This window comes from Ictalurus furcatus, chromosome 25, assembly GCF_023375685.1.
Source record: "Ictalurus furcatus strain D&B chromosome 25, Billie_1.0, whole genome shotgun sequence".
NCBI lineage: Eukaryota > Metazoa > Chordata > Actinopteri > Siluriformes > Ictaluridae > Ictalurus > Ictalurus furcatus.
In genome coordinates this window covers 4,903,107-4,930,178 of record NC_071279.1, presented here as the reverse complement: position 1 = coordinate 4,930,178, position 27,072 = coordinate 4,903,107, and the positions used below count along the sequence as shown (strand labels likewise).

At 41.5% G+C, this 27,072-nt stretch overlaps 1 protein-coding gene across 1 annotated transcript in view; it reads right to left on the bottom strand.

The window, feature by feature from the left end:
- Nucleotides 1–4,272: 4,272 nt before the first annotated feature.
- Nucleotides 4,273–27,072, bottom strand: part of extl3 (exostosin-like glycosyltransferase 3) — a 32,289-nt gene continuing 9,489 nt past the window's right edge. The window contains exons 2-6 of the mRNA XM_053614008.1: nt 15,296–17,880; nt 14,726–14,853; nt 12,973–13,117; nt 11,579–11,707; nt 4,273–7,463 (exon numbers count right to left, since the gene is read on the bottom strand). Coding sequence (XP_053469983.1) covers nt 7,254–7,463; nt 11,579–11,707; nt 12,973–13,117; nt 14,726–14,853; nt 15,296–17,425 — 2,742 coding nt within the window. The 5' untranslated portion in view covers nt 17,426–17,880 and the 3' untranslated portion in view covers nt 4,273–7,253. The remainder of the gene's footprint in view (nt 7,464–11,578; nt 11,708–12,972; nt 13,118–14,725; nt 14,854–15,295; nt 17,881–27,072) is intronic.

The window sequence follows — 27,072 nt, the reverse complement described above, 5'->3', positions numbered from 1 at the left end:
GCCTTTCAGATCCCGCTCCTTCAGATCCCGCCTTTCAGATCCCGCCTTTCAGATCCCGCTCCTTCAGATCCCGCCTTTCAGATCCCGCTCCTTCAGATCCCGTCTTTCAGATCCCGCCTTTCAGATCCCGCCTTTCAGATCCCGCCTCTTCAGATCCCGCCTCTTCAGATCCCGCCTCTTCAGATCCCGCTCCTTTCAGATCCTGCCTTTCAGATCCCGCCTTTCAGATCCCGCTCCTTCAGATCCCGCCTTTTAGATCCCGCCTTTCAGATCCCGCCTTTCAGATCCCGCTCTTTCAGATCCCGCCTTTCAGATCCCGCTCCTTCAGATCCCGCTCATTCAGATCCTGCCTTTCAGATCCTGCCTTTCAGATCCCGCTCCTTCAGATCCTGCCTTTCAGATCCCGCTCCTTCAGATCCCGCTCCTTCAGATCCTGCCTTTCAGATCCCGCTCCTTCAGATCCCACTCCTTCAGATCCTGCCTTTCAGACCCCGCTCGTTCAGCGAGGGAGGAACACTGCACATTTGGCCATTAGGACATGTTGGGATTTGAGCAGAGTGTGTAGTGATGAGGAGGTACACTCCACTGAGCTGTAATAGGAGCCTTTTTACACACACTCTCTCTCTCTTATTCTCTCTCTCTCTCTCTCTTGTCTTTTTAGTCTCAGTCTCTCTTTCTCTCTCTCTAGTCTTTTTAGTCTCGCTCACTCTCTCTCTAGTCTTTTTAGTCTGTCTCTCTCTCTCTCTCTCTCTAGTCTTTTTAGTCTCGCGCTCTCTCTCTCTCTCTCTAGTCTTATTAATCTCTCTCGTCTTTTTAGTCTCAGTCTCTCTCTCTGGTTTCAGAAATATGATTTGTCCCTACACTGTAATATCATAAGATTCTCGCCTCCAGGGTGCTGATGGTAATGCTTAGCCTTAGTCACATAAACACAGAAACTACCACTACTGATTTGGATTAACCACTAAATCCAAATGAATTGAATAAACACACTGTTATTTATATCATCAGAGGTAGTATCATAAAAGAACAGATGGGTCCAGACAGTCTGAGAGTCGTGTAAAGGTTTCTCAAGATGGTGGACCCTCTGGTAGTTCAGTTATGCTGGAGAATAAAGTGTCATTTTGGTACTACTGAGGCTTCCCTGTGCAATTTACCAACATGTCTGAAGAAAATGTTATTTCCACCTTGATTCCACTTTCAGTATTCTTTTATACTGTCTATGCAAAAAGATGAACAGCCATGTACTAGCTAAATGACTAAAAACTAGCTTACGCTGCTCGGCTGTTGCTTAGCAACAGCAATCTCATATGTTTAACCATTCATATTTTGAGCATATCACCTACCAAAGTTCTATTTACGCACACCTCCTAGATTCAGCACGAGGTACAAAATATGAATGAAAACTCAGGGAGACATCAGACATGTTTTGGCTGATCAGCTACAATTATGGTAAGGGGAACAATTGTGCATTTTTGTACATTGTTGTGTTTTTGGTCGGTTTCTTAATTATAATTCGTGCATGCTGTCTGCAAAACGCCAAGCTTACAGTTAAAAACGGATGCATTGTTGAAGCTGTTTAACTCCTAATAAAATGCCTGTGACGTACCATCTGCTCTGAAAGAGGGAAGAAAACAGCTGTTTCACTGTGTCTTCAGGGAAAGAAAGGTTGGCAGTCATAACCTTACACAAGTCAAATTGTAATACAACAGCAGCATTATGGCTGCTACACACCAGGCTCTAAAACCTCCAGGCACCAATGGGTCTTTACTTGGGTTAATTAATTTGCTTCACTTCACTGGAATTTCACAAACGAAAGAATCGCCTGCAACTGAATGAAAGCAGCTGTGCCAAAACCAGCAAGGTTTCTGTGTATGCATAATGGCTGAATAATCGGGACACAGAAAGACACATGAAATGTCCAGCCTGCAACCTCTGCCAACTTTAATGTCTTGTCCTGCAGACCCTAAGGGTGAGCCCTTCTGTTCATGTAGTACCACAAATGTAAATGAAGACTGTTCCCCTCAAGCCCCTTACAGAACCCTTTTGAGTGCAGAGGTCAGTAGTAAATAACCCACTGATGGTATTAGTTTTGAAGACTCACTCAAATATCATTATCTTTTAGCCGAGAGTATGACCCTACCTGTCTCTTTGGCTGTACTCTTCTCTCTGGTATGATAAGCCCTTCCTCAAGGATTTGTTCTTTCTCCAAAAATGTATTTTTCCCTGACTCTGGAAGCACTTGTAGATGTGCCTTTTCTTCTCGTATCCCATATATGGGCATCCCAACTACACACCTACTACTGGAGTGCTAGCTGTCTCAATTATTGTCCCAGGTACTCCTCATATACTGGGTATTTTGACCCAGATACATTTCCCTGATGTCAGGCCTGGCTTAGTTTTGGCACTGTGTCAACTGTTAAAATTCTTCTGTGTAAGCAATTTTTATTTTTTTTTTAGCAAATATCCTGGAGTTTAGCCATCTGGGCATCATTTGCACTGATGCACTACGGAGTGAAGACCAGTAACACACTATCTGGATCCGCTTTGGTCGGTCTCAACATTTTTCTTGTTTGGATGTTCTACTTCATTGTTGACATGGAAAAGTGGGCAAATCCAGAGGATAAAAACTGTGGTCCATTGTTAATGATCACCACCACAGGTTGTTCTTGGCTGATAGGAGTGGAACCTGATGGGGTCTTCTGCAGTTGTAGTTCATCCACCTCAAGGTTTGATGCTTTTCTGCTCACGATGGGTGAAAAGAGTGTTTGGTTGAGTTACTATAGACTTCCTTTCAGCTCAAACCAACAACCATTCACCGGTTAAAGTCACAGAGATTTTTTCCCTATATTCTGATGTTTGATGTGAACATTAACTGAAGCTCTTGACTTGTATCTTGAGTGTATGCATTGTGCTGCTGCCACATGATTGGCTAATTGGCCAACTGCATAAATGTGCAGCTGTACAAGTGTTTCTTATTAAAGTGACTGGTGAGTGGATGTGGACACCTGATCATCAAACCCATATGTAGACCTTCCCCAAACTGTTGCCAAAAGTTGGAGGCAAATAACTGTATGGAATGTTGTATACTGCAACATTCAGATTTCCCTTAAGGGTCTAACTATGGATCCCAAACCTGTTCCAGCATCATAATGCCCCCATCACAATGGAAGGTCCACAAAGACACGGTTTGGCAAGGTTAGACCGGAAACACTTGAGTGGCCTGCACAGAGCTGTGACTTCAACCCCAATCAACACTTACTGCACTCTAAGCTTTCTCACTCAACATCAATGCCTGACCTCACTAATGCTCTTGTGGCTGAATGGGCAAATCCCCACAGCTACACTCCAAAGCGTAGTGGAAAACCTTCCCGGAAGAGTAGAGATTATTATAGCAGCAAAAGGGAATATATCTGGAACGGGATGTTCAACAAGCATATATAGGTGTGATGGTCAGGGGTTTACAAAAATTTGGCCAAATAATGTATAGCACAAAACTCTGAAGTACACACTACCAAAAGGAGCTACAAAAGTTGTGAACCCTCAGTTCTCTTTGGAGCTGCCAAAAGCCTGATCTTGCCTTGTTTGGTTTAAAAAAAAACAACCCAAAAAACCCGGAAGCATTTAACTGAGTGAATGACGACTCTACTGATGGTAGTACATTTTGTTCTCTCTACATATTTACAATTAGTTTAGTTAAATCCACACACATGTGAATTGTCCTCTTTCCTTTTGGCACTACTGCCATGCCTGCATGCCATGTTGTTGCTTTGTGTACCAGTGAAATCTCTCTTTATACATTCTAGACAGGGGAAAAAAAAACTATGGTGTTCATCTGTCCAGGCTGTACACTACATTCTGTTTTGTCTGATGCTTACATATCAGATCTTTTACAATTACATTTAATGGCATTTAGATTGACTTACATTTATCTCATTTATACATCTAAGCAGTTGAGGATTCACGGCCTTGTTCAACGGCCCAACAGTGACAGCTTGGCAGTGCTGGGATTTGAACCCATGATCTTCTGATCATCTTGCATAATACATGATGCTTTACATGACTTTGCACCAGAAGCTGATCGAGCTCAGCCTCTGATTCAGTGTTGAGTAACAGCTGATGCCCATTGCATTAATATTGGACCTGTAGAGGAAAATGAAAAACCAAGATTGGTACATTCCTATTTTTATCAAAATTATAAACATGTTCTGGGATTTGTGCAAGTTTAATGCACCGTTTCATTTTGGTAATTAAAAACATTAATTCTCATAGAAGTTATGGAGACAAATGGCACGGGCTGGTTTATTAGTGTTTACGGGGATCACACTAATGATACAGTCTGTCAGTCAGAGTGCTGTGCTTCTGCTTCCTCGCCTCCCCAAACTCCATGCTTGAGTGGCAATACAGGGGAGAAAAAAAAACAAAACAAAAAAACAACCACACATTACTTAAACCTCAACAAATTTATACATACACAGTCATTATGTGTATAAAAAGGTTCCATAAAAGGCATCCATGATCTGAAACATATAACATATATATAAAAAGAAACACCTAATGCATTTACAATGCAGAAACCTCTATGCACTATACAGTTCAGGACAGTAATTAGCATTGTAATGCAAACGTCAGTTCAGGTGCGTGGAGGCATTTTAGATTCAACACTTCAATGAGGAAACAAAGAATTCAGATTGTGCCAGTAATTCATACGCAGTATTTATACGCAGCATGATTCTCCAGAATTGTGCTAGTATTCAGACCTGAGGTCTTCACTCCAACTATTTGAGCAAAGGACAGGATTAAACATGAGACAGGCAAATCAGAGTTAGAAAGGACAAAAACCTCTGCTGCTTAGGCATGTGCTGATAATCGGTTACATGACATGCTGTCGTTTCTCCTAAAAATTTCCCACTGTGCCAGCTTGGCAGTACTAGGCTTTGAACTCATGACCTTCTGATCAGCAGGCCAAAGCCTTAATCACTGAGCCACTACTTCCCCCAAACTACTGGGACTTCTATGAACCTGGGGAAAGGACTTTTTTTCGGTTAAAATGTTCATTCAGTCATTCATTGATCCTCAGTAACCTGTTTATCCAAGTCAGTACGCACTGGATCCGGATCAGGGGGGTGAGGGGGGGGATTGGACACACCCTGGATGGGATGCCAGTCCATCACAGAGCATCCTGCATGCATACATTCACACACTACGGCAATCGAAGTTTGATTTAGTATTTTCATTCAGAATCCACCTACTGGCCTGGTTTAGGGAGGAAACTGGAGAACCGGGAGGAAACCTACGCAGACATGGAACGAACATGCAGACTGTAACGCAAGCTCAGTACTGACCTTGTGACTATTGAGCTGGAGCTATGCCACTCTTATATATTTAAATATAGTTCACCCAACTATAACAGTTCAATTTAAACTTAACCTCATAATACAGTAAACCGAGATAAGGTTAACCAAAGGTTTTAGGATATGAAAATTCTTTATCACCACACCGAGTGCTGTTTCAAGTCTGCACTGTTGAACACATTTTATTTGAGATCTCTAAAGAAATGCTCGTCGTCTAAACTGGACCTTAAATCGACCGAAAAAACACCAACAGATGTTTTAATGCACTGTATTTCTAGGGAAAGCTTCATCAACAGCTGTCGAGCTGGTGATTATTTTAGAATTGACTAGTATAGTACTAGTTTTCCTTTCATGACTCATCTTTGGTACCATGCCCATAAACTAGCCATACAGCTATTCTCATACCATGTAACCATGACAATATCCATAAATAACTATTTAATCTAAACACACCCAACACCCTGACTTCTTTCACAGGTTTGTAGATATAAAGCTACACTATTCTCATTCATTATGTTGTCAATGCTAGGAAATGTTTTACCGCTGACGTCGCTGCCGTCTCATCAGTCACGTTCGTTTATAACGTGGCGTCACACGTAAGTGGAAGCTTTCCGAAAACATTCGAGTTCCTAGAATCTGATCACGACCATGTTTTGTACAAGTCAGAATTACTATCACTGTAAATGCAGTACCTATTTATGCATCACTATTGAGCAGTTAAATGAAGGACACGGATTTACACAGAAAAGAATCATTTCGGTCATTTCTACAGTGCGCATGTGTGTCATAACTATAATCGAGAAAACCATAGCAACAACCGTTTCCTAGGTGAGGTGGAGGGAGTTCAAACTTATTTAAAAGAACATGATCGTGAGATGTGAGGGAGCAAAACGTTTGTTCAAACGCTGATGGGTAGGTTTTGGCGAGATCGGACGCAGACTTCATGTTGCGGTTGTGGACTTCACGTCTCCCTCGTCTGTGGTTTTCTGAGATCAGGAAGGTTTTTATGTCTTACGTATTTAACATGCGCTACGGCGTTATTGTAGAAACTTTCGGTTACGGTCATCCCCATTACATTCAATCCAGAAAGCAGTTGCCTACGTAGGCAGCATTTGTTTGTGCGGTAACTGGTGCTCCCAAGCTAAAGCCAATCCCGTTAGTAAAGCAGGACAGCTGTCTTCTACAAATCCTCAAAGGCAGTGTCACTACTCTCTCATAATCCTGTTCAGCAGATGAGTGATCGGTAAGCTGACCGTTTCATTCAGCTGCGATAATAGTGTGTGATATGTTGAAGCGATTCTTCAGATATGATGACGTGATATCGGCACATGCCTAAGAAGACCTGACGAAGGGAGTCTGTACGCGCCGTTTTTCGAGCTTAATGATTATCGCTTGCCCGACCATGTAGCGTTTTCATTTCTGCATTTTTGTCAGTCTATCTTTGAGGTCTGGTGTCTTTAAATTCCTCTTTTGAAATCACACACACACACACACACACACACACACACACAAATAAAATTTCTGTGACCTGCAGAAATGTGCTCATCATATACAAGAGGACATCTTCTCTTGCATATGAAACACACTATATATAGATATATAAATGTAGAATGGGTTAAAAAATAAAGAGTGCAATGAGACAGGAAGCTTTTGCCCGTGTCTTTTACCATTCTGTCAGTTCCAAAGAATTCAGTCTGAAACCCATTACAGTGTCCTCGCCTCTTTTCCAAGATTGTAGCAAGTGGTGCAAATGAGACCAGTAGTGGTTGCTGATGGGTTCAAACACACACAGAAACTAAAATAAAACGCTTTTACGTAATAGTCCTCCCTTCGTTTTGACGCGTGTCGGATAAAACCTCCCGTCTGTAAGAGGTGGTGTTCGTATGCCCTCTTTTGGTCCCTCTAAATGAACTTGAAGCATTTGGTCTTGTCATGTGGGAGTCGAGTCTTGAAGAGGACAGAGTCCACCCGAAACTGTGTGTAGAGCAGCGGCATGTAACCGTACACCTTGACGAAGAAGTTGATGCACTTGTGGCGCTCGTGGAAGTGCGAGTCGTCGTGAGACAGTGCCTGAGGACAGCCGGGACAGCGGAACGTCCAGCGAGACGTCACCTGATCAGAGAGACAGAGAAAGACAACATTTTCGGATGTACAATTCATTTCATATATATATACATATATATAAAAATAAGGGATGCACCGAGATGTTCGGCAACCGAGATTATTCGGCCGAAAATAGAATAAGTAAAAAGGCCGAATAAATCTGACCGAACAATGACATGTTTGATGACGTGCCAAATAGCCTAGCAACCAGAGTGAGATGCGCGAATTTCAGGACCTCCACTTCCGGCAGCACGCTCGGAGCGATGAGGGGGCGCGCGCATACACAAGCTACGTGCACAAGCGCATGCTCTTCGGATGTTGACAACCGTAACATTGTTTACTGTGGAGACATGCGTTTGATTTGTTTCTGTTCCGGAGTATTCCGTCACATCGTGAGACGTAAGGGAGTAGAGTACGGAAGCAGGTTAAGACGTATTTATTTAAGGGAACATAACATAACAATGTATCTAACTCTACTATATCTACTATAATACTCCGCGAGGTGTACAAGGACGCGAGCGGTATATATCCCCAATATAATCAGCCGTACATAACCGAATAGAACCATTTTTTGCACTCGTCAACGCACTTTTTAATTGTAGGCTACAGAGTGTTCCATTCTTTCAGCAGGCCGTTATAGGCCTAACATCGGCTATTCAAGGGGGCTCAAAGATGACCACATTAAATAAATAAATTAGTAAAATAAAAAATATTTTTAAGTTATATTGTGCCTTGTTGGTAGCCGATGCCTGCTGGAATGAAAAAAAAAAATGTTCAGTGTTAAATAAATATTTTGAAATTGTAGTTTTTGTAATTGATTTTTTTCTTTGAAAAGCAAGACAAAATAGTAAAAAACACATTTCGACTATTTAATTTATGCAATGGTGAAAAAAATGGTAAAATAAATGGAAAAAACGCGAAAACACGTGTTCAGTATTCGGCCAAGTTTTTCATTGTATTCAATTTCGGCCAAGGCCAAGAATTTTCATTTCGGTGCATCCCTAATTTTTTATTTATTTATATATATATATATATATATATATATATATATATATATATATATATATATATATATGAAATGAGACAAGTGCAAATATTAACCTTACAATATTCAAATTCTAATAAGGCTTATAATGTGCAATATAAAATAAAAGGCACTCTTTTTAAATTTGCACAATAATAAACAAACAAGCACAGTCCAAAAGAATCGTGCTCGTGGTTTCGGCCGTCATCGTTCAGCCCTGTTTTTCATCGCAGAGACTTACTTCGTTTGGAGTGCACAAGATTTCCTAGCTCAGATTTTCAAATGATAAAAGTGAACACAATCGATTTCTCTATGCTGCTGTGAACTTGCTGAAGAGAAGATTGTGGGTTAGAGAGATTGACTGCGAGAAATTCAATAACGGAGCTTATGACTTTCGGGGGAAATCGCTGTGCCGATGCAGTCCTCCACTAATAACATGAGCAGTACATGAAATTTCATTAGGCTGTTTTTTTTCCCAGTGCCACACTTCAGAGAATATTGCTCAAAGCCTTTCTAAAAAAATACTACCCAACACCAGCAGTGTTATCCCCATCAGTCCCTTATCACACTGAAGACTCGCTTCCTATACCGCAACATACTCTGCTCTCTCGTTGAGTGTGTGTTACTTATATATTTTGATTACACATCAGACTCAAGAATTGAATCTGATTGGTCAGAAAGTGTTGACTATATTTCTAGAACAGCAGCTCTGACAATTGTGCTGGCTTCAAGACTAATCACAGGCTTACGTTAATACACTCATTACAACACATTACTGTTTATATAACAACAATGAAAACACAGTTTAACAAATAAAAAAGAAATAGGTCATTGTTGAGATAGTGAAGTTTCTTGTGAGATGTTTGTTCAGCTTTTTTTTTGTCTCCACTTTGTAACAGTCAGAGATAAAGCTATAACTAATCTGTCTGCCTATGTCTTGGATTGGAGCGTTTTGTGGTTTCTCGATAACATGATGCTTTTGTTTGTCCTATTCACTTCCAGAGAGAGAAAGAAAAAAAGAGACAGGTGAGTAAACAAGTGTTATAGCTGTAATAATGTAAGACACAGTGGGGGAAATACAGTATATACAAGTATTGGATGCGTCAACATTTTTTTCAGTAAATATATTTACAATGAGGTTATTCACATGAAATTTTCAGACATCAGCATTAACCCAAGAAATCCACAAATATAAAGAATTCACATTAAATTCCATAAATAAAGTTGTGTGTAATAAAGTGGAAATAAAGACGATAAACAAAAGCAGTTCTTCATGCAAGGTAAGGCAAGGAACCAGTTGAAATCCGTAAGTAGTTAGAAAGTAATTATACCCCCTATCTGTGCAAATTAATATCAGCTGGGTTAATAAATTGATGCTATATGTTAGTGTTTTGATTATTCAGGCCTCCATTGTTTCTTTATTTTTCTATCGCACACCACAAAAAAGGCTTTTCGTTATCAAGGTGTCACACAAGAAAGATCTCATGATGGGTAAAAGCAAAGAGCTCTCCCAAGACCGCAACCTTATTGTTGCAAAACATATTGATGGAATCGGATACAGACGGTATCTTCCAGTAAGCACCACTGGGGCCATTATCCGCAAGTGGAAACAACATCACTCCGTCATCAACCGGCCACGCACAGGAGCTCCTCACAAGATTTCTGACCAGGGAGTCAGAAGAGTAGTCAGAAGAGTAGCCCAAGAGCCAAGGACCACTCGGAAAGAGCTCCAGAAACACTTGGAGGCAGCAGGTTCCTTCGACACCGAGAAAACAATAGGCAATGCACTCCACTGCTCACGCTCATCCCACAAGACTCCATTACTAAAGAAAAGGCATGTCGAAGCTCGTTTAAAGTTTGCGACAACTCATTTGGACAAGCCTATGAAACACTGGGAGAGTGTAGACTGGTCAGACGAGAGCAAAATGGAACTTTTTGGCTGTCATACTACACACGATGTTTGGAGAAGAAATGGCACTGCACATCACCCTAAAAACACTATACCAACAGTGAAGTTTGGAGGTGGAAGCATGATGGTGTGGGGCTGTTTTTCATCGCATGGTACTGGCAGACGTCATATAACTGAAGGAACGATGAATGGAGCCCTTTACCAGGAGATTCTTGAGAAGAATCTGCTGCCATCCACCAGGATGATGAAGATGAGACGTGGGTGGACCTTCCAGCAAGACAACGATCCCAAAGCATACAGCAAAGGAAACTCGCAATTGTGTCAGAGAAATAAATCAAGGTGTTAGATTGGCCCAGTCAATCACCTGACTCGAATCCAATTGAACAAGATATAAAGACAATATGGCCAAACAACGGGCCAAAATCACACCTGAATACTGCGGCAGATTAATTTCTTCATACAGGAAGCGTCTTGAAGCTGTCATTACAAACAAAGGCTTCTCGACGAAGTATTAAATAAATTTCAGTTAGTATTAAATAAATTCAGTTAGTTCAATACTTTTTTCCTGTGTCATTCCACTTTATTACACATAACTTTATTTATGGACTTTAATGTTGTGAATTCTTTATATTTCCGGATTTCTTGAGTTAATACTGATGTCTGGTGAAAATTTCATGTGAATAGGAAATAGGAGATATATTTACTGAATAAAACGTTGACGCGTCCAATACTTATTTCCCCCATTGTATCTGGAACTAACCTACTTCAGGGATGTTCAGCATTAAATGCAACTATAAATGGATTAAAAATGATCCCCTGTTCTTTATAAAATTTTTGTAATCACTGGCCAATTGCTGTGGCATAAGAGGAATACAACACTTTGGGACATACTGTTACAGGAACTGTGTAACCCCTGTGTTTACTTTGTCCCTTTCTCTGTCTTTCAACCTTTGTTCCCCCCCTTGTTTTAGCTCTGCTGGATTAATGCTAATATTAACCTTCCTTTAACAGCCTCTCCGCTTGGTTTGGATTCTGCTTGAATTCTGGATAAACACATCTGTCGATTGAATACATCATAGAATAGAAAATAGAAGTAATCGTAAAGATAAACTCCTGTACAAGTTCTCAACTAATTTCCACACAGAAGTGTGGTCTAGTGGAGAACCCGTTTCTCACTGAGAACCTGCTGACCTTGATGGGGGGTTTGCGTGTGATATGTGACACCAGGAAGTTCATGGCGATGTCTTCACAATTGATGTACTCATCCACCATGTCTCGGATGGCCTGGGGCATCACATAGGAATACAGGTAGGCATAGTACTACACACACACACACACACACACACACACACACACACACACACACACACACCGAGAGAGAGAGAGAGAGAGAGAGAGAGAGAGAGAGAGAGATAAACATCAGTTCCCATTCTCCTTGCCCCCCTTGCAACCTGTATATAGAATGAGCTCTGGTTAAGTCATTCCGAGGATGTTCTGATGTTGCTGTTGTCATGCCACAACTTCGACTTTGATAATTCAGTGAATGACCTGATTAGACACTGCTTCGAGAAGTAACTGCAATTTCAATTGTGAGCAAAATTTATTGTACAGCCCTATTAGTATTAGTATGGATATTATTAACAGTCTATGTAGTAGTTTTATATTTTCCCAAAACAACTTGAAATGTTTCATTACAGTAATTAAGTTTGCCAAAGATATTCACATCATGGTTGAATTAAGATTGTACGCCTTCATATGCCTTGTATTCCTTTTGGTCCTTCACAATAATATAGACAAGTGACAAATGAAAGAAGAAACAAACAAACAGCGGCTCTGTTATGCTGTGTGGGAGTTTATTTTACTTGTATGGCTCGAGTCCACTTCTCCACTTAGAGGGAAGCATCACTGCAAATCGATACAAAGTTCTTCTGACTGATCGCCTTTATCCTCTGATGATATATTTCTATCCTGAAGAGGAGTATTCTCTTCGAGGATGACGCTGCCCAAATCCAGAGAGCACTGAATGGTTTGGTGAAGATGGAAATTATGTAAATCATACCCTATGGCCTTCACAGTCACCAGATCTCAATCCCTTTGACGTTTTAAACAGTGCTCAACCTTCACCATCATCAAAAAACGCACTGTAGGGAATATCTTTTAGATGAATGTTGATCATCCATCTGGTACAGTTCCAGACACTTGCAGAATCTGTGCCAAGGAGCACTGAAGCTGATCTGATGATTCATGATTGCATAACATCGAACTAAAACACTTTATTTTGTCCCCCATCCCCCGAATTATATACCATTGCCATAATGTTTCACCATACTCATTTTCATTATTTAAAACCACTTCATAACCGAGTACCATCTAGATGCAGAATTTAATTTGGTACATAATGCTAGAGCTTATGATATTGCTACAGTCACTTGTATTATATGTAGCATTCACACATCATATGGTAACTAAACCATGAGATAGTTAGTTCTCGATCAGATGGCGAAAGCTCACAATGTTGATTTAAACCATATAGTGATCATGGTCATCCTTTCCAGATGTTCTTGGACCTGGTTGAGAGTTGTTACCTTGTGGAAGAAGGCAGCACCTGTCAGCACCATGGAGAGCTCACAAGAGTAGTTGGAGTTGTAAAGCCAAGATTGGTGGTTGATGTCCCAGGCATGAAACCGCCCTGGGAAGCCCACAATCCGATCCCTGGCCTCTCGCCACACCCTGAGAACGAGGGGAAGCAAGAGAGAACAAATCAGCCCTAAAGAAATCAAATCGGTCCTTATAATAAAATAGCTACTGGCAATTGTTATATTCTTTATTTGTTTTCAAAAAACGCTTGAGAATCCCTGCTATAAAACAAATATTCTAGGTAAAATTTATGTCAAATGAGCAAGTTGACACATACACCGATAAGCCACGGACAGGTGAAGTGAATAACACTTCTCTCATTACAATGGCACCTGTCAAGGGGAGGAATATATTAGGCAGCAAGTGAACGAAGTTGATGTGTTGGAAGCAGGAAAAATGGGCAAGCATAAGGATCTGAATGACTTGGACAAGGACCGAATTGTGATGGCTAGATGACTTGGAGATGCTCTGACCCAAATGGCAGGTCTTGTGGGATGTTCCTGGTATGCAGTGGTTAGTATCTACTAAAAGTGGTCAAAGGATGGACAACCAGAGTTGTCAGAGTGTCCATGCTGACCGTTTGTCCACCGCAGAAAGTGCCCACAATGGGCATGGGAGCATCAGAACTAGACCGGAAACGTTTCGCTTTACATTATATGGTTGCTTACCTGGGGAAGAGATGGTATCATGATGGACTATGAAAAGAAGGCAAGCCAGCGGAGGCAGTGGGCAATGTTCTGCTGGGAAATGTTGGGTCCTAGCATTCATGTGGATGTTACTATGACACGTACCACCTACCTAAACATTGTTGCAGACCAAGTACACTCCTTCATGGTAACAGTATTCCTAATGGCAGTGGCCTCTTTCAGCAGGATAATGTGACCTGACACACTGCAAAAATTATTCAGGAACGGTTTGAGGAACATGACAAAGAGTTCAAGGTGTTGACTTGGACTCCAAATTCCCCAGATCTCAATCCGATCGAGTGTCTGTGGGATGTTCTGGACAAACAAGTCTGATCCATGGAGGCCCCACCTCACAACTTACAGGACTTACAGGATCTACTGCCAGATTCCACAGAACACCTTCAGAGGTCTTGTGGAGTCCATGCCAGGACGGCTCAGAGCTGTTTTGGTGGCACAAGGAGGACCCACACAATATTAGGCAGGTGATTTTAAAGTTATGGCTGATCAGTGTATTTCGGCTTTGTGCATGCCTGAACAGGGAAGGAACACCTATGTGCTGTAAACACCACATGGTTCAATCACAAGTTCAAATAAATCTAGGCTATAAATTATTCATTCATTCATTTCTGCATCAAATCCTGTGCAGCATGATTTTATATTGTCTGTTGATTAAAAGGTCAAAAGGTTTCACAAAAAGGATGTGAAATAATTCAGTGTTTTTCTTTTAACATGTGTCCTTTCCTGGAAGAGAAATTATTACTATGCTCTTCAAAAGATTATAGACACAAACACCCTTCCTTTGGCTGGAACTGTCCGATCTACTTATGCCAACATTAACAACATGAAAGACATGTTATTCTCCTAGCCTCCTAGCCTGTTCAGAAAACTCTGTCCAGTCTGTAATACTTAACTGTTGCAACTTAAAACAGTTAATTGTTTCTGCTGGTTTTTGTTTTTTTTACAGGAGTCTCAATGTAAACTATTATGTCAATACATTTAAAGAAAGAAATATCACCTGAACCCAAACATGATTTCATCGTGTCGGAGATGGGCATCGTCATCAATGGATAAGATGGCCTCAGTCTCCACTACATCCCAGGGCAGGAAGCGATTGTTCAAACTGTTCTTTTCTGTCCGCACCACCTGCAAACAATGAGACATCGCCTCAGAATATCGCTGTCAGATTATCATCTACCATGGTCTGGCATTAATTAGAAACTTGAATAAAATAAGATAAAATAGCTTCAACTCTCTGCTAAATAATTTGAAACATGGGTTAACATGATTTTAACTATGAAAATATTGGCTTGGAATCCTACAGCTACTTTGAGAATAATCAGAATATACTGTAAACTGAGTGAGCCATGAGCCAGTGGCATTTCCATTTGGCTTCCATTTCCAAACTGTATCTTTCCATGATCTTAAGTTGCATTGTAAACAGCATGATTCAGGAAGAGAGAGAAAGTAAATAAGGAAGTTATGTGGCAAATTTATCACCTTAGGAAAACAACATGAAGGTCATAGTTTCAAGGCTTTAAAACATGCTGGCCAACACTTTTGTATCATCAAGATAAAACAAACTTACCACAATGGGCAGCCCAATGTCTGGCCAGAGAAGGTCATCTGAGGGCGGCTTTGGGGAATTCCAGACTACCACCACCTTGTTGAGATAGGGAAGGCCATTTAGCCTTTCCAGAGAGTTCATAAGTACCTCCTCTCGCTCATATGTCAGCATGACCACTGTGAATTGTTCTCGTGGGACATTTCCACCCAGTGCAGCCTGAAACTCTTTTCCAGAACCTCCAGAACCTCCGCCAATGGGGCGGAAACCAGTTCCTGAACCTAGAAACTTTGCCTCTGAAGGTAGAACGGGGTCTAGGGGTGTGTGGGGGAACAAATGGAAAGGCCCAGGAGCACGATTCCAGGTTCGGTAGACATCCGATACTGTATAGGTGAAATTCCGCAAAAACCTAGGTGATGCATAAGGGGGTTCCGTCTCTACTGGACCAAGATCCAGGTCCCCGTTGTCAGCCATATTGGCATCTGTACCTGCCAACTTTCCAGCTTTGTGGGGAATCTCCTGGGCAGGTTCCTCCTTTATGGGTGCTGCTGGTATTTGAATGCTGGTTCGGATGCTGGCCAGGATGGTATTGAAGATACTCTCAGAAGTGGAAAAGTACGTTTCCCAAAGGAACCGACCTTGCCGCCGCATAGCCAGTAAATCGTTGTCTGATAGGCTCCTCAAGAGAAAGTGCAACTCTGTTATGCGTGGCTTGGGTACCATGATAGCTGCCTCGCTCCAACGTACAAGATGGTGATAAGGCAACTTTGAGTGGTCGCCAAGAACCACAGGGATTGCCCCAACCTCCAGGGCCTCGAACAGGCGCATGTTGCACCCTGCAGATGCTACGAGCTGTCCATCACCTGGAGAAATCACCAAAGCGAATGTGGATGCTTTTAACACTTCCAAGCGATCCTCCCGCTCCCCACACAGAGCCCATTCAGTTGGTAGACTGGGTTTTGGTCGGTTCTTGCAGGTAAATTCCACAAGTACCTGGTCTAGGTGACTGTCTTGTACCGCTTTAAGGGTGCCAATGATGCGATCATCATAATCAGCTGGCGGATCTCCCTCCATTTCTTCCTCAAAGGACTGTGGTGGTGCTTCCAGCAGGCTACTCCTTAGAGATTCCACCTTCTCTCCTTGAAAGGTAAAGAGATACTTCCTCTTCACTGGAACCTGTGGAGGCACCTCCAGAAAGTTGGGCTCAGAGAGAGCATGTACCAGTGGAGACACCACCAGGTCAAAACCCTCTCTGTACTGTCGTTGAAGAAAGGTAGATTGTGCTATAGCTGCCCGTCCTGTACTTACATTGTACAAGAAGTTCTGAGTTAATGACTTCCTGGACAGATGAACCAGCAGGTGATTATGACCGTCCGACCTCCAGTATGGCAATGCTTTCAGCTGCTTTTCCAAGTCAGAGGGAGAGGGTGAGGAATCTTGTATTTCTCCGACAAGCACCACATAAAGACAAGCAATATTTGGATTATCTGTAACATAAACACTGCTTTTAACAGAAGATGCAAAGGCTTGCTTGACCAACGGGTCAATATTGTCTCCCCAAGGATACGATGCTGTGTCATACACGTAGACTGGGAACCCGGATGTAAGTGGACATCTGGCATAATCAAAACACGTATGCAAGCGACAGGCCTGTACAGACCTCGGAGGAGGGAGCCCTGGATCATCTTTGTCTGGTAATAGTCTAACTGGCAAAGATAGTTTTGGCTGATTCTGAGCCATGAGTTCCTTATAAGAGTGTTCTGTCTGGCTGATGACATTTTTGAGTTGTAACAAGTCCTGTTTGGCACTGTCAATGCTACGTTTACAGGCTTCGATCCGCAAGTTGAGACGGGCTATTTCACCGTTGAGCTCTTGCCGCTTTGCTTCCAGCTGAAGCAGCTCTTCACTCACTGATTCTCGTATACGGCACAGGTCTTGCACATGTTTCGCCTCGCACAGTTCACCACCAGGTCTTGGGCCAAAAATGCGTTTGTCTGGACCACCTGCCTCATCAATTGTGGTGAGGTAGTAATGTGCAATGAGTGGGAAGAACACCAAAATGAAAAAGAGCATGAAACTGAGCCATGTCAGTCGAACCCGCCGGAGCACCCATGGCTGGCTGCCATTCCCTGTGACACCTCCGTTTCGCAGCATTGTCCCAATGTCACTCTCCACCACACCAAGCAGATAGATAAAGTTGCTGGGGAGATTCAGCAGCCATAATGCAATCTATGTTGTGTAAGCATGTGTGAATAGACCAAAAGAATAAAACTAATGAAAGAAATCTCATCTTTACTGCGGCTTCAAATAAAAGCAAACTTCATCTTCAAAAGTATGCAGTGCACACATATTGCTGCTTTTTCCTACGTTATGTAACCAGACTCCAAAGCTATCCAAAGATATACATGAGACCTTGGACAGCGGCAAGAATATAGTGGCCCTTGTTGAAATCACAGATGGGGACATGGCTGGTATTAATTTTTCTTTGTCATTCTGCTTGGCAGAGCCATTCTTCCACTCGGCATAACCTTGTAATGGCCGCTATGAGATGCTTTCCAGCCACTCAAGGTCTATGGGCCATCTAGCATGCCTTTAATGCGATGTCCAATCTAGAACAGAGAAAAATACAATATAATAGCTGTTAGGAAGATCATTAAAAGTGACTGTTACTACTGCATGCTTCTAAAGATTATGCACTAACGTAGATATCCATCTACTGCTTGCTTTAAATAAGATTCAGTATCTCACAGATTTTTTTTCCATCACCGTTTTTTAATTTCCAATAATAAAATCTGACTTTAATCTATATGGCTTGAGTGAGTGAATTTCTCGGTATCAAAGCAGCCTGTGACATGACAGCTGCATTTGCTACCCTGCTGGGTACTATGGGAGAGAGCCATATGGACTCATGAGCTCATTATTCAGCGTGTCCAGAGCACAGAGAGAGATACGAGTCCAGGTACAGTTTTATATCATTCGATAATTCATGCTAATAAGCTACAAAACTGATCATAAAATTAAAGGCTCCATTTAATAGCTAATAATATCTAATACCATCATATAGTATAATAATATTTAAATATCTAGGACGTGATATCCTTGTCCAGCTTGAGTTATTTAATGGTTCACAAATGCAGAAAATTAGCCCTTAACTAAAGGGATTTAACCAACTGTGGCTACCTTAAGTAAATGCAGAATCTGCCATTCATTATCTTGATAATTGCTATTCTGGCAAGTCGTTAGTGTCACTTATAAAACTCTAGCTTGTCAATTAAGCTTAAACATTTAATTCAGTAGAACAGCAGAGAATCCATTTGAGTAGCCCACTGATTTCCTAGACCGAATGTCATTTTAATGTTACATCTCAGTTGATGAGGTAATGTTAAGGCAAAACATCCATACCTACAGGAACGCCTAAATACAGAAAGAATAGTGCAAGCTCTTTAGTAGGGATGCACCAATACCACTTTTATTCACACCAAGTACAAGTACTTACATTTGGGTACTTGCCGATACCAAGTACCGACATGAGTAATTCACACTTTTCGGAATGCCCCACGTCTGAAGCATGTCATCAGCACCTGCTATGGCTTGGCCAGTGTGCGAATCCCTAAACTGTGTTGCTTGTAAAACGACTCTCTGGGGTGTAAAATCCTCATCAATCCACTGTGCTGTTAAATTTATAAGAGACATTGGGCTGACACTGCTAGTCCAAATACCAGTGGTGAAGCTGAAGGCCGAAATGTCCTGCAACAGGTTCCTGATGTGCTGTTTCACCAAGTCAGGCAGCTTTGGTAATGCGCTATCTGTAATGTGGTGACGGCTGAGAATGTCATACTTCGGCTCAAGTACACCAAGATGATGACGAAATCCTGGATTATTTACAACTGACAACGGTTGGTCATCAAGAGCAATGAACTGGTTAAGAGCTTCTGTTATTTTTACTGCCCTTGGGTTGTCTCTGGACATTTTCTCTCACTTCTCCAGCGTTTGCTGCAAAGTTGGCTGATGCTGTTTCCCGATGCTAGTGTGAGATTTATTTCTCTGCTTTATATTTTGTATAAGAGTTTTAAATGCTTTATTTTATTTTAAATGTTTGTGTGTGATTAAGCAAATTTATGTTATGAGTCATTTATATTTCAGCATAATTGTGTTGAGTATGAGAAGTAGTGCTGTTGCGCTTCTGCGAGTGACGTACTGAGTTCACGTTGGGGTCGGGGGACATGCGCAAGGGGAGAGCGCGAGAAAGTCCATGTCAGTGATCCATGAGGAAATGTAGCTCTGACAATAAAGTTAGTAAAAGCTTTATTTCTACGTGTGTATACCTGCTTTATTCAAACCCGTTTAGAGATTGGATCTTCGCGAGTTCTCCTTAACCCCTATTACATTAGCATTAGCAAACTCTTTGCACTCGGCATTATGTTTGTTCTTTAGATGTTTAATCAACTTGCTTGTGTTAAATGAGCTATTTTTTACCCCTCCTCTTGACAGTTTAGCAGAGCATTGTTTGCAGTCTGCTCTACTTTTATCATCATCACTTATCTTAAAATATCTCCAAATTGCTGACATTGCTCCTCTTCCGACTATCTGCTCAACTGACGAGAGATTAGGCTGTGTCACGTTGTCAAAGTGGTATCGGTGCGGTTGTATCGGGGTAGTTTTACAAGTACGAGTACATGAGCACAGTATCAGGCCGACACCCGAGTACTGGTATCGGTGCATCCCTACTCTTTAGCTGTATAGGACTGGTCTGTGAAACATCCCTAGTTCTTCTGTACATATTTATGTATGATAGCATCATTCTGATAATTCTCATTTTTCAGATTAAACAGGGTACTTAAACGCTCAATCACTAATCAAAACAGTAAACAAATAGAAAAGAAATAACTGGCAGTGCTATGGTCTGCAATATAGCTGCTCATGGACTCAAAGGGAATCGAAATATACAGTAGGCCCTTCACCAAAATCCACTAAACCTAAAAAATATGGTGGAGTCAAACACGTAACAAGTTATTAGGTCTTTAACCATAATTCGCCAATACTGAGAAAGAGAAATGGATTCTAACAGTATCACATTATTTAGCAAATGCTGCAGCTTAAAGAAAATCCCTAGACAGAGCCAAAAATGGTAGAATACAGTGTTGTGTGGGCAAACAGCATGCATGTAACATGAAATTCTACTGCATTATTATATCAGAATGATTCTGGTCTGAGAACACACCATCACAACACAGGTGCATGTTAAATGCGGCAGAAATAATAATGCATTGAATTGATGCGATAGATGTGCTGACAACAGAAACAGGGCAGCAGACCAACACGAACAGGAGGATCATCAGTCCTCCAAAAAGCACTTGGTTTGGTAACCCCTAGTCGGGCTCTTTAAAGTTAGTCAAAAGTACATCCACAGTACTGTGGTTTATGTAGCTGCAAACGACTAGGAATAAACAGTGTCCACAAAAACTGGATAATTCTTCAAAATGAAAGTCAAGACAATGTGCCAGTTTTACAGCTCGTCTGACTTGGTTGGCTACCAAGACTTTTGGTAGCTTAGCTCATCTACTTAACGTCATGGCCTTCATTAACTCAGCTTCCTCAGTTAGTGCCATGGCCTCTGTTAACACAGCCAGGTCAGTTAGTTATTTTGACAGATCAAGTTCCTTAGTTTTTCTACCCTCATTAAAAGTTAGTAAAATTACAAAACTCTCTCTCTCTATATTATATTATATTATATTATATTATAATATAATATAATATACTATACTATATATATATATATATATATATATATATATATATATATATATATATATATATAAATAAATATATATAAATAAAGGTTTCCCAGGGCCACACATGGTGAAGTTTTTGGTAAGTTGTTAGCCTGTTAAATAGCAAACAAAACAATAAGGTTTGATAATAATTCAGCCCTGATTGTGTACTTTCTACCTAAAGGAGAAAAAGGAGGGAAAAAAAACAAGCCCAGGCTGTTAGCTAGCAGAGGTCAAAGGCCAAGCAAAAACACCATCTGGTCCAGCTAGTCTTGGGAGTCTGCCATGTTCTGTCCGATAGCACAGAGACGGAGATAAAAATGGAAACATAACCTTTTCAATCACTACCAAGCAGTAACAAGACCAGACTCTCTAAATTTTTGAACACTTAATGCATTGGAAGTGTGTATTCTACCAAGAAAGAAAGAAGAGACAGGGGGCTGTCAAAACACAAGTGAGAGTGCCTTCCATCTCTGATGCCCCACATGGAAACTAAACTGGAAGCAAACTGAGCCAATGTTTGACCAGCTGTGTTAAACAGGAGCATTTGTTCTGCCAAGCTCTTGTTGAGAAGGTGGCGGCTAAACATAACCGCAACACGCTAACGGATAATGAATGCACATTCTAATGCAGCACTGCCAATTGGCATGACATTACTCTAGAACTGGTGCAGATAGATCTTACATTACAATTATTATGGAAATAATGACCAATACACTTTCATTTAACTATGCTTAAAAAGCTAGCATGCAAGTTTGAGTTAATAAAATGTAATACACATATTGTGTAATTGGAGATACTCTCAAAATAAATATCCTAAACCGTGGATAAAACTGGATAAGCTGTCCTCATTATATAAAAGTTTAATATGGGCATATATTAAATTTTCAGTAACCTAGCTAGTTCCGTGACATGAACCAACCAGTAGTCTGAAGTAAACAGAGACAAGACAAAAGATATACACCATATTGCATTTTTAAATAGCTCCATATTTATGAACCTCCCACTGGCAAGAACAAGTGAGAAGAGGGCAGCTGAAGTCAAGAAAAGCTTGGAGAAGAGGGCAGCTGGAGAGAGGAGCAGAAAACAGCTGTTCTCTTGCTCATTCTTGATTCTTCCCCCTCATCCTCCACCAGTTCACTCCATTCATATATCCTTCCATGTGTATCTCTCGCTCAATTCCCCGCTCTCTATCTCGATATCTCAATTATGGCTGTACAATATTTTGTATTAATCAGTATTACAATACTGTGATCACAAAAAGTCTGCAATAAGTTAGAGAGGTCTTTCCTCCATGGCAAGTGAAATGTTGGTCTGAGGATTGGATGTCCACTGCCCAGTCTAAATAATACCACAGGGCATACACCAGGCACAGCAAAGAATGCTGGGTGATCTGATTTGGGCAGAAATCTTGGATTGAAGCACAGGGAAACCAAATAGTCATCTGACCACATACACATGCGATGCAAACTTATTTCCAAGTCAATATTTAAGTCTTTTAGCTGCTAGCAAAAAGAGTTTTCAGAGTTACCCCTATACACCTGCATTGGTCTGGAAGGGCCCTTAAGTGACTCCAGCACAATAAGGAGGTTCCATGCCAGGCTCCTATGGGATCATGGCGGATGGTGGCGCCTTGTCCCCTTTCAGAAAGGCTGCAATACACCCAAGACACCAAACAGACTCTATCCGTGGTGCTGTGGTGTGCTGGAACATGCTGAGAAGCTGTTGTATTATATTGACTGTCCTCAGAAGACAACCCTTGAATAGAATGTGTTCTGGTGACATGATAAGCTTTGTACAGCTCCACCCATGTGACCCAGTCCAATGGTTGCATGTTCATCTACATCCGACCCTTAGCAGTCAATTAAGGGAAGGACTTTAAGAACTGGTTCAACCCTCTCAAATCTTGAAATTGACCAAAAAAGTGGAACAGAGCCCCTTCTTTTAAAATGCATGGTATAAATGTTCCACCAATCCTCTGTCCAAGAGAGAACAAAATTTTGGGACAGCGCAATAACTTTCTTGGTGTCTGAAATAGACAAGGCCCCTGAAAAAATGAGAACGCGAGAGGTTTCGATCCCTAGGACATAGTCACTGTCTGACGAGCACCGATTTATGTTGTGAAGTGTCTTGCAGTCAGTTCCTACCCTTCAGGGATGTGTTTTGTGGGACTTTTTAGTGGTTGGGAGGGGCACTGTCTGGGGTCCCTGCCAGTCAGACACCTATCAGGGGTCTGAAGGTGTGGCACCTACCTAACGTCTTTTCCTTGTCGGTGCTGAAACAAGAAACCATGAACTGACCTAAAGGTGAAAAGTCAGTCCGGTCATGCTGACTTTGTGATTCCAAAAGCTGCACGCTACATCCTTTCAAGAGCCTCTTCAGCAGTAGGCCCAAAGAGTGACGACATGCAAAGCAGATTCCACAATACTCAATTTACACACATCTTGCAGATTTAACACTATTGTGCTACCAACACGCACCACACAATTGGGGCAGGAGTGAGCTAGGGCCAGCTCAAGTCTCCCTTAAAAGCTATCAAAAAACTTTAGCTCTGATTACTTTATTTATTTATTTTTTTAGCAATGAAGTGCTTATGCCCATATCCCTGGTATATACCCCTTTCACGCTCTGTATCTAGCCATGTTTCTGTCCCGCCCTCTGCATCTCTCTCCCCATCCTGAGGTCAAAGAGCCCCAGCAGGCTTTCTCAGAGAGGCTTTCTGTCGAGCACACATCCATCTGCTCAGTCTTCCTGGCCTTTACACTGGAAATGACTCGCCACAGATGGCGCTTAACAGGACTATCCGTTTCATTTGGAAATACATTTCTCTCCCTCAGTGGCATTTAGAGCTTTAGAAAGAGATGAGAGCTGGGTGAGTGGCTGACTTGAGTGCAACCCTAATGGTGTGTAACAAAGATACAAAATGAGCTATTGTCGGATTCTTTATCTGTGAGCGGTTTCCTGAAATGGTGCAGATACCAGATGGAGGACTGGTATTTTTGGACGTTTTACAAGAGAAGCGCTTTGAAGAAATGCCAAGGGACCAAGAGGCCATTTAGGAAGTTAATTTCTGGAAGATTTGCCCTGTTCAGAAGACATGCTGTGTTAGAGGGTGTTAAGTATGTTTTGAGCAGAATTAGAGCGCAGGAGAAACCTCCCGTTTAGTTCCCTGTATTACAGAGAATGTAGGCATGTGTACATGTAGCTGCTGTCTGTTTTCCAGTTCTGAGACAGTTATATATTTATTTCAGGAGAGGAACATACTGGAAAAAAAATGTAAAATCATGGGACGAACATTTTTCAACTTCAGTAACAGCTTTATCCTGGTCCTTTTTCACAATGGATTCGAAGTCTTCTACTGGAAGTGAGGTGGAAATACACCCTGGATGGGACGCCAGTCCATTTCATGGCACGATGCAAACACAACGTCACACACTCATTCACACCAAGGAGCAATTTAGACTAGCCTATCTACCTCCTGGCATGTTTTTTGGAGGTGAGAGGATCTTTTTAGAGGTCATTATTCTGTTTGCAAAACTGGTAGATTATTGTTTAATGCAAAGGATTATCATCATTTCAACTGAAAATGGCTAAAATTCTGTTCTGTAGCCTTGTGGCTGTTTGGAAACGCTATGAAAATAAGGCCATACCAAGTAAAGGAAAGTATTAACTCATACAACAGTTCATCAGGATCGTGTGTGTTCTCCGCATCCAAAGCACTTCCATTTCTAAAGGAATTATTAAGGTGGTGAGCAACTGTTTCCAGAATTTTCATTTTACTTCAAGTTACTTAAAGTTAGCTTTCGTACTTTACCCAAAATAAATCTTCCTGCTCAAATCACACATGCTTAAAAAAAAAAACAACTATTTTTCTTTTTTCCATTTAGTGTGCACAATTATAGTTTTGTTTAGTTCTGCTTCGAGTAATGAGTTATTTTGAATTAAACAATCTTTTGAATAAGATGAAGGATTTCAGTGCCTAATTAACATATGTTTATGTGACACGGACAACGCTGAAAGCGAGCCAACGATGATGGATGTGATAACTGTCCAACGCTGCATATTTGCGTTAAAGGCGGTGAGAGCCGAAAAAGCCGACGGGTTTATACATGAGTGTAAAAGGTTCAGAAGAACGCCAGGAGGATCTGCAAGCTCCAGAGGCATTATAAATAAAACATGATTTATTCAAATAGATTTGCCAGAAGGTGTGGAGGATTCCTCCTGATCACAGGAAATTCCCTGGTGACAATTCAGAATCTGCGCCAGTCAAACAAGCCATAACATTTAGCCAGGCCTTGACTAGGTGAGCTATGCAAACACATCACATGCATTACCCTCGCTGAAACAAAGCCCAATTTTACACATTATGAATGCATGTACTACAGGCGGAATCAGGTGTGTGAAGTCTGGTAAAGTGCTACACTCTGCAATGAGGTCAATCTTCTACAGCATCTACAAGATCTGCAAAATCATGACATAAAAAAATGATCTAGTTCACCAACCCCTCAGTTGCTGGGAAAAGGTACCAATACACTGGCACACTGGGAAAATAATGTAAAAAACTGAAAGTAAAATCCAGGACACATTGAGTATAAAAATTTTTTTTTTAATAATTTTTAAATCGTGCCCCAGACTTGAAAATAAATAAATAAAAATAAATAAATAAATAAATAGTTACAAATACTAATCCTGGGGGGAAAAAACAAAAACAATATGTCAAAGGCAGACGGGACGCTAGGGAGCACAGAATGGATGATGATGGGGATGTAAATAGGACAAACATGGGGGGTGGGTGCAAATCGGATGGCAACACATTTCAGAGGATCAAATAATGTGATTCATAGATCAGATGACGATGGGGACACACATCGGACCTCAATGGGGGGGATGCATAACGGACAATGATTGAGGACGGATCAGCAGCACAGACTGGATGAAGACGGAGGACGCAGACGGAATAATGTGGGTGAGATCGGACAACGATGGAGGGCCCCGACCCGTCGTATGATCTGATAATGTAGAACACAGATTGGACACAACATTGAATGCTTTGGGGAGGGGGGTGGATGCAGATCGGACGATGATGGGGAACGCAGACCAGATGACTATAACAGACACGGATTTGACAACAACTGAGGACACAGGTCTAATAACGATAGAGGACACCGGTGACATGCGCTGCAGGACAGCATCGGAAACAACGCTTTTGGATCACTGTTTGTAACTCTCATTTTATTTTTAATCACGTTTGCTGGCGTCTAATTACAGATCGTCCCAAGCAATGCAGAATTCTCTCTCACACACACCCCAGAGCAGCACATGGAAATGACCCATATCCAGCATGTGCTATCTTCATAGAGCTGCCCAAATCCAGGCCCTTTTCAAATAGATGAACCATGGCAGAGGACTGATTAGTTTCCCCAAGTGGAAAAGAGGGAATGTGAATGCTGATGTGGAGGAATAGCATGCACACACACACGCACACACACACACACACACACACACACACACACACACACACACACACACACACACACACACAGAGCTGCAGAAAATGAAGAGGGGACATGCAGATTACGCTTCACTGAGTGCAGGCAGAAGAGAACTGAAGAGGCAGCTGCATTTTAATTTTAATGCAGCACTCATTAAAACTAGCTTTATTTGAAAAAGAAAAATGTCTGAGGATATAAAACTTCTAGCTATACATGTGATGAGATTCAGTTTTACATCACAAGCAGTGATATTTTGCAATACTTCTCTTCAAAAACACCTCCACTAGATCTGCGTTTGATGCGGGAGGCTGCGTAACTGCTGATACAGGTTACTTCCTGGTTGCTTTAACGTTGCTCATGTTAGCAAGCTAGCTAGGGCCGTGTTTAAAAGTCTGTTTTTGTTTAATCTCAGATGCTGTTGGCGTGAGGGAAACGCTGAAGTGTATCCAGGGTGCAATCCTGCTGATTAGGTTTCCTTTGTGCTGATCAATGTAAAGAAGTAAACGCTAAGTTCTGTTCATTCATTCACTCACACAGC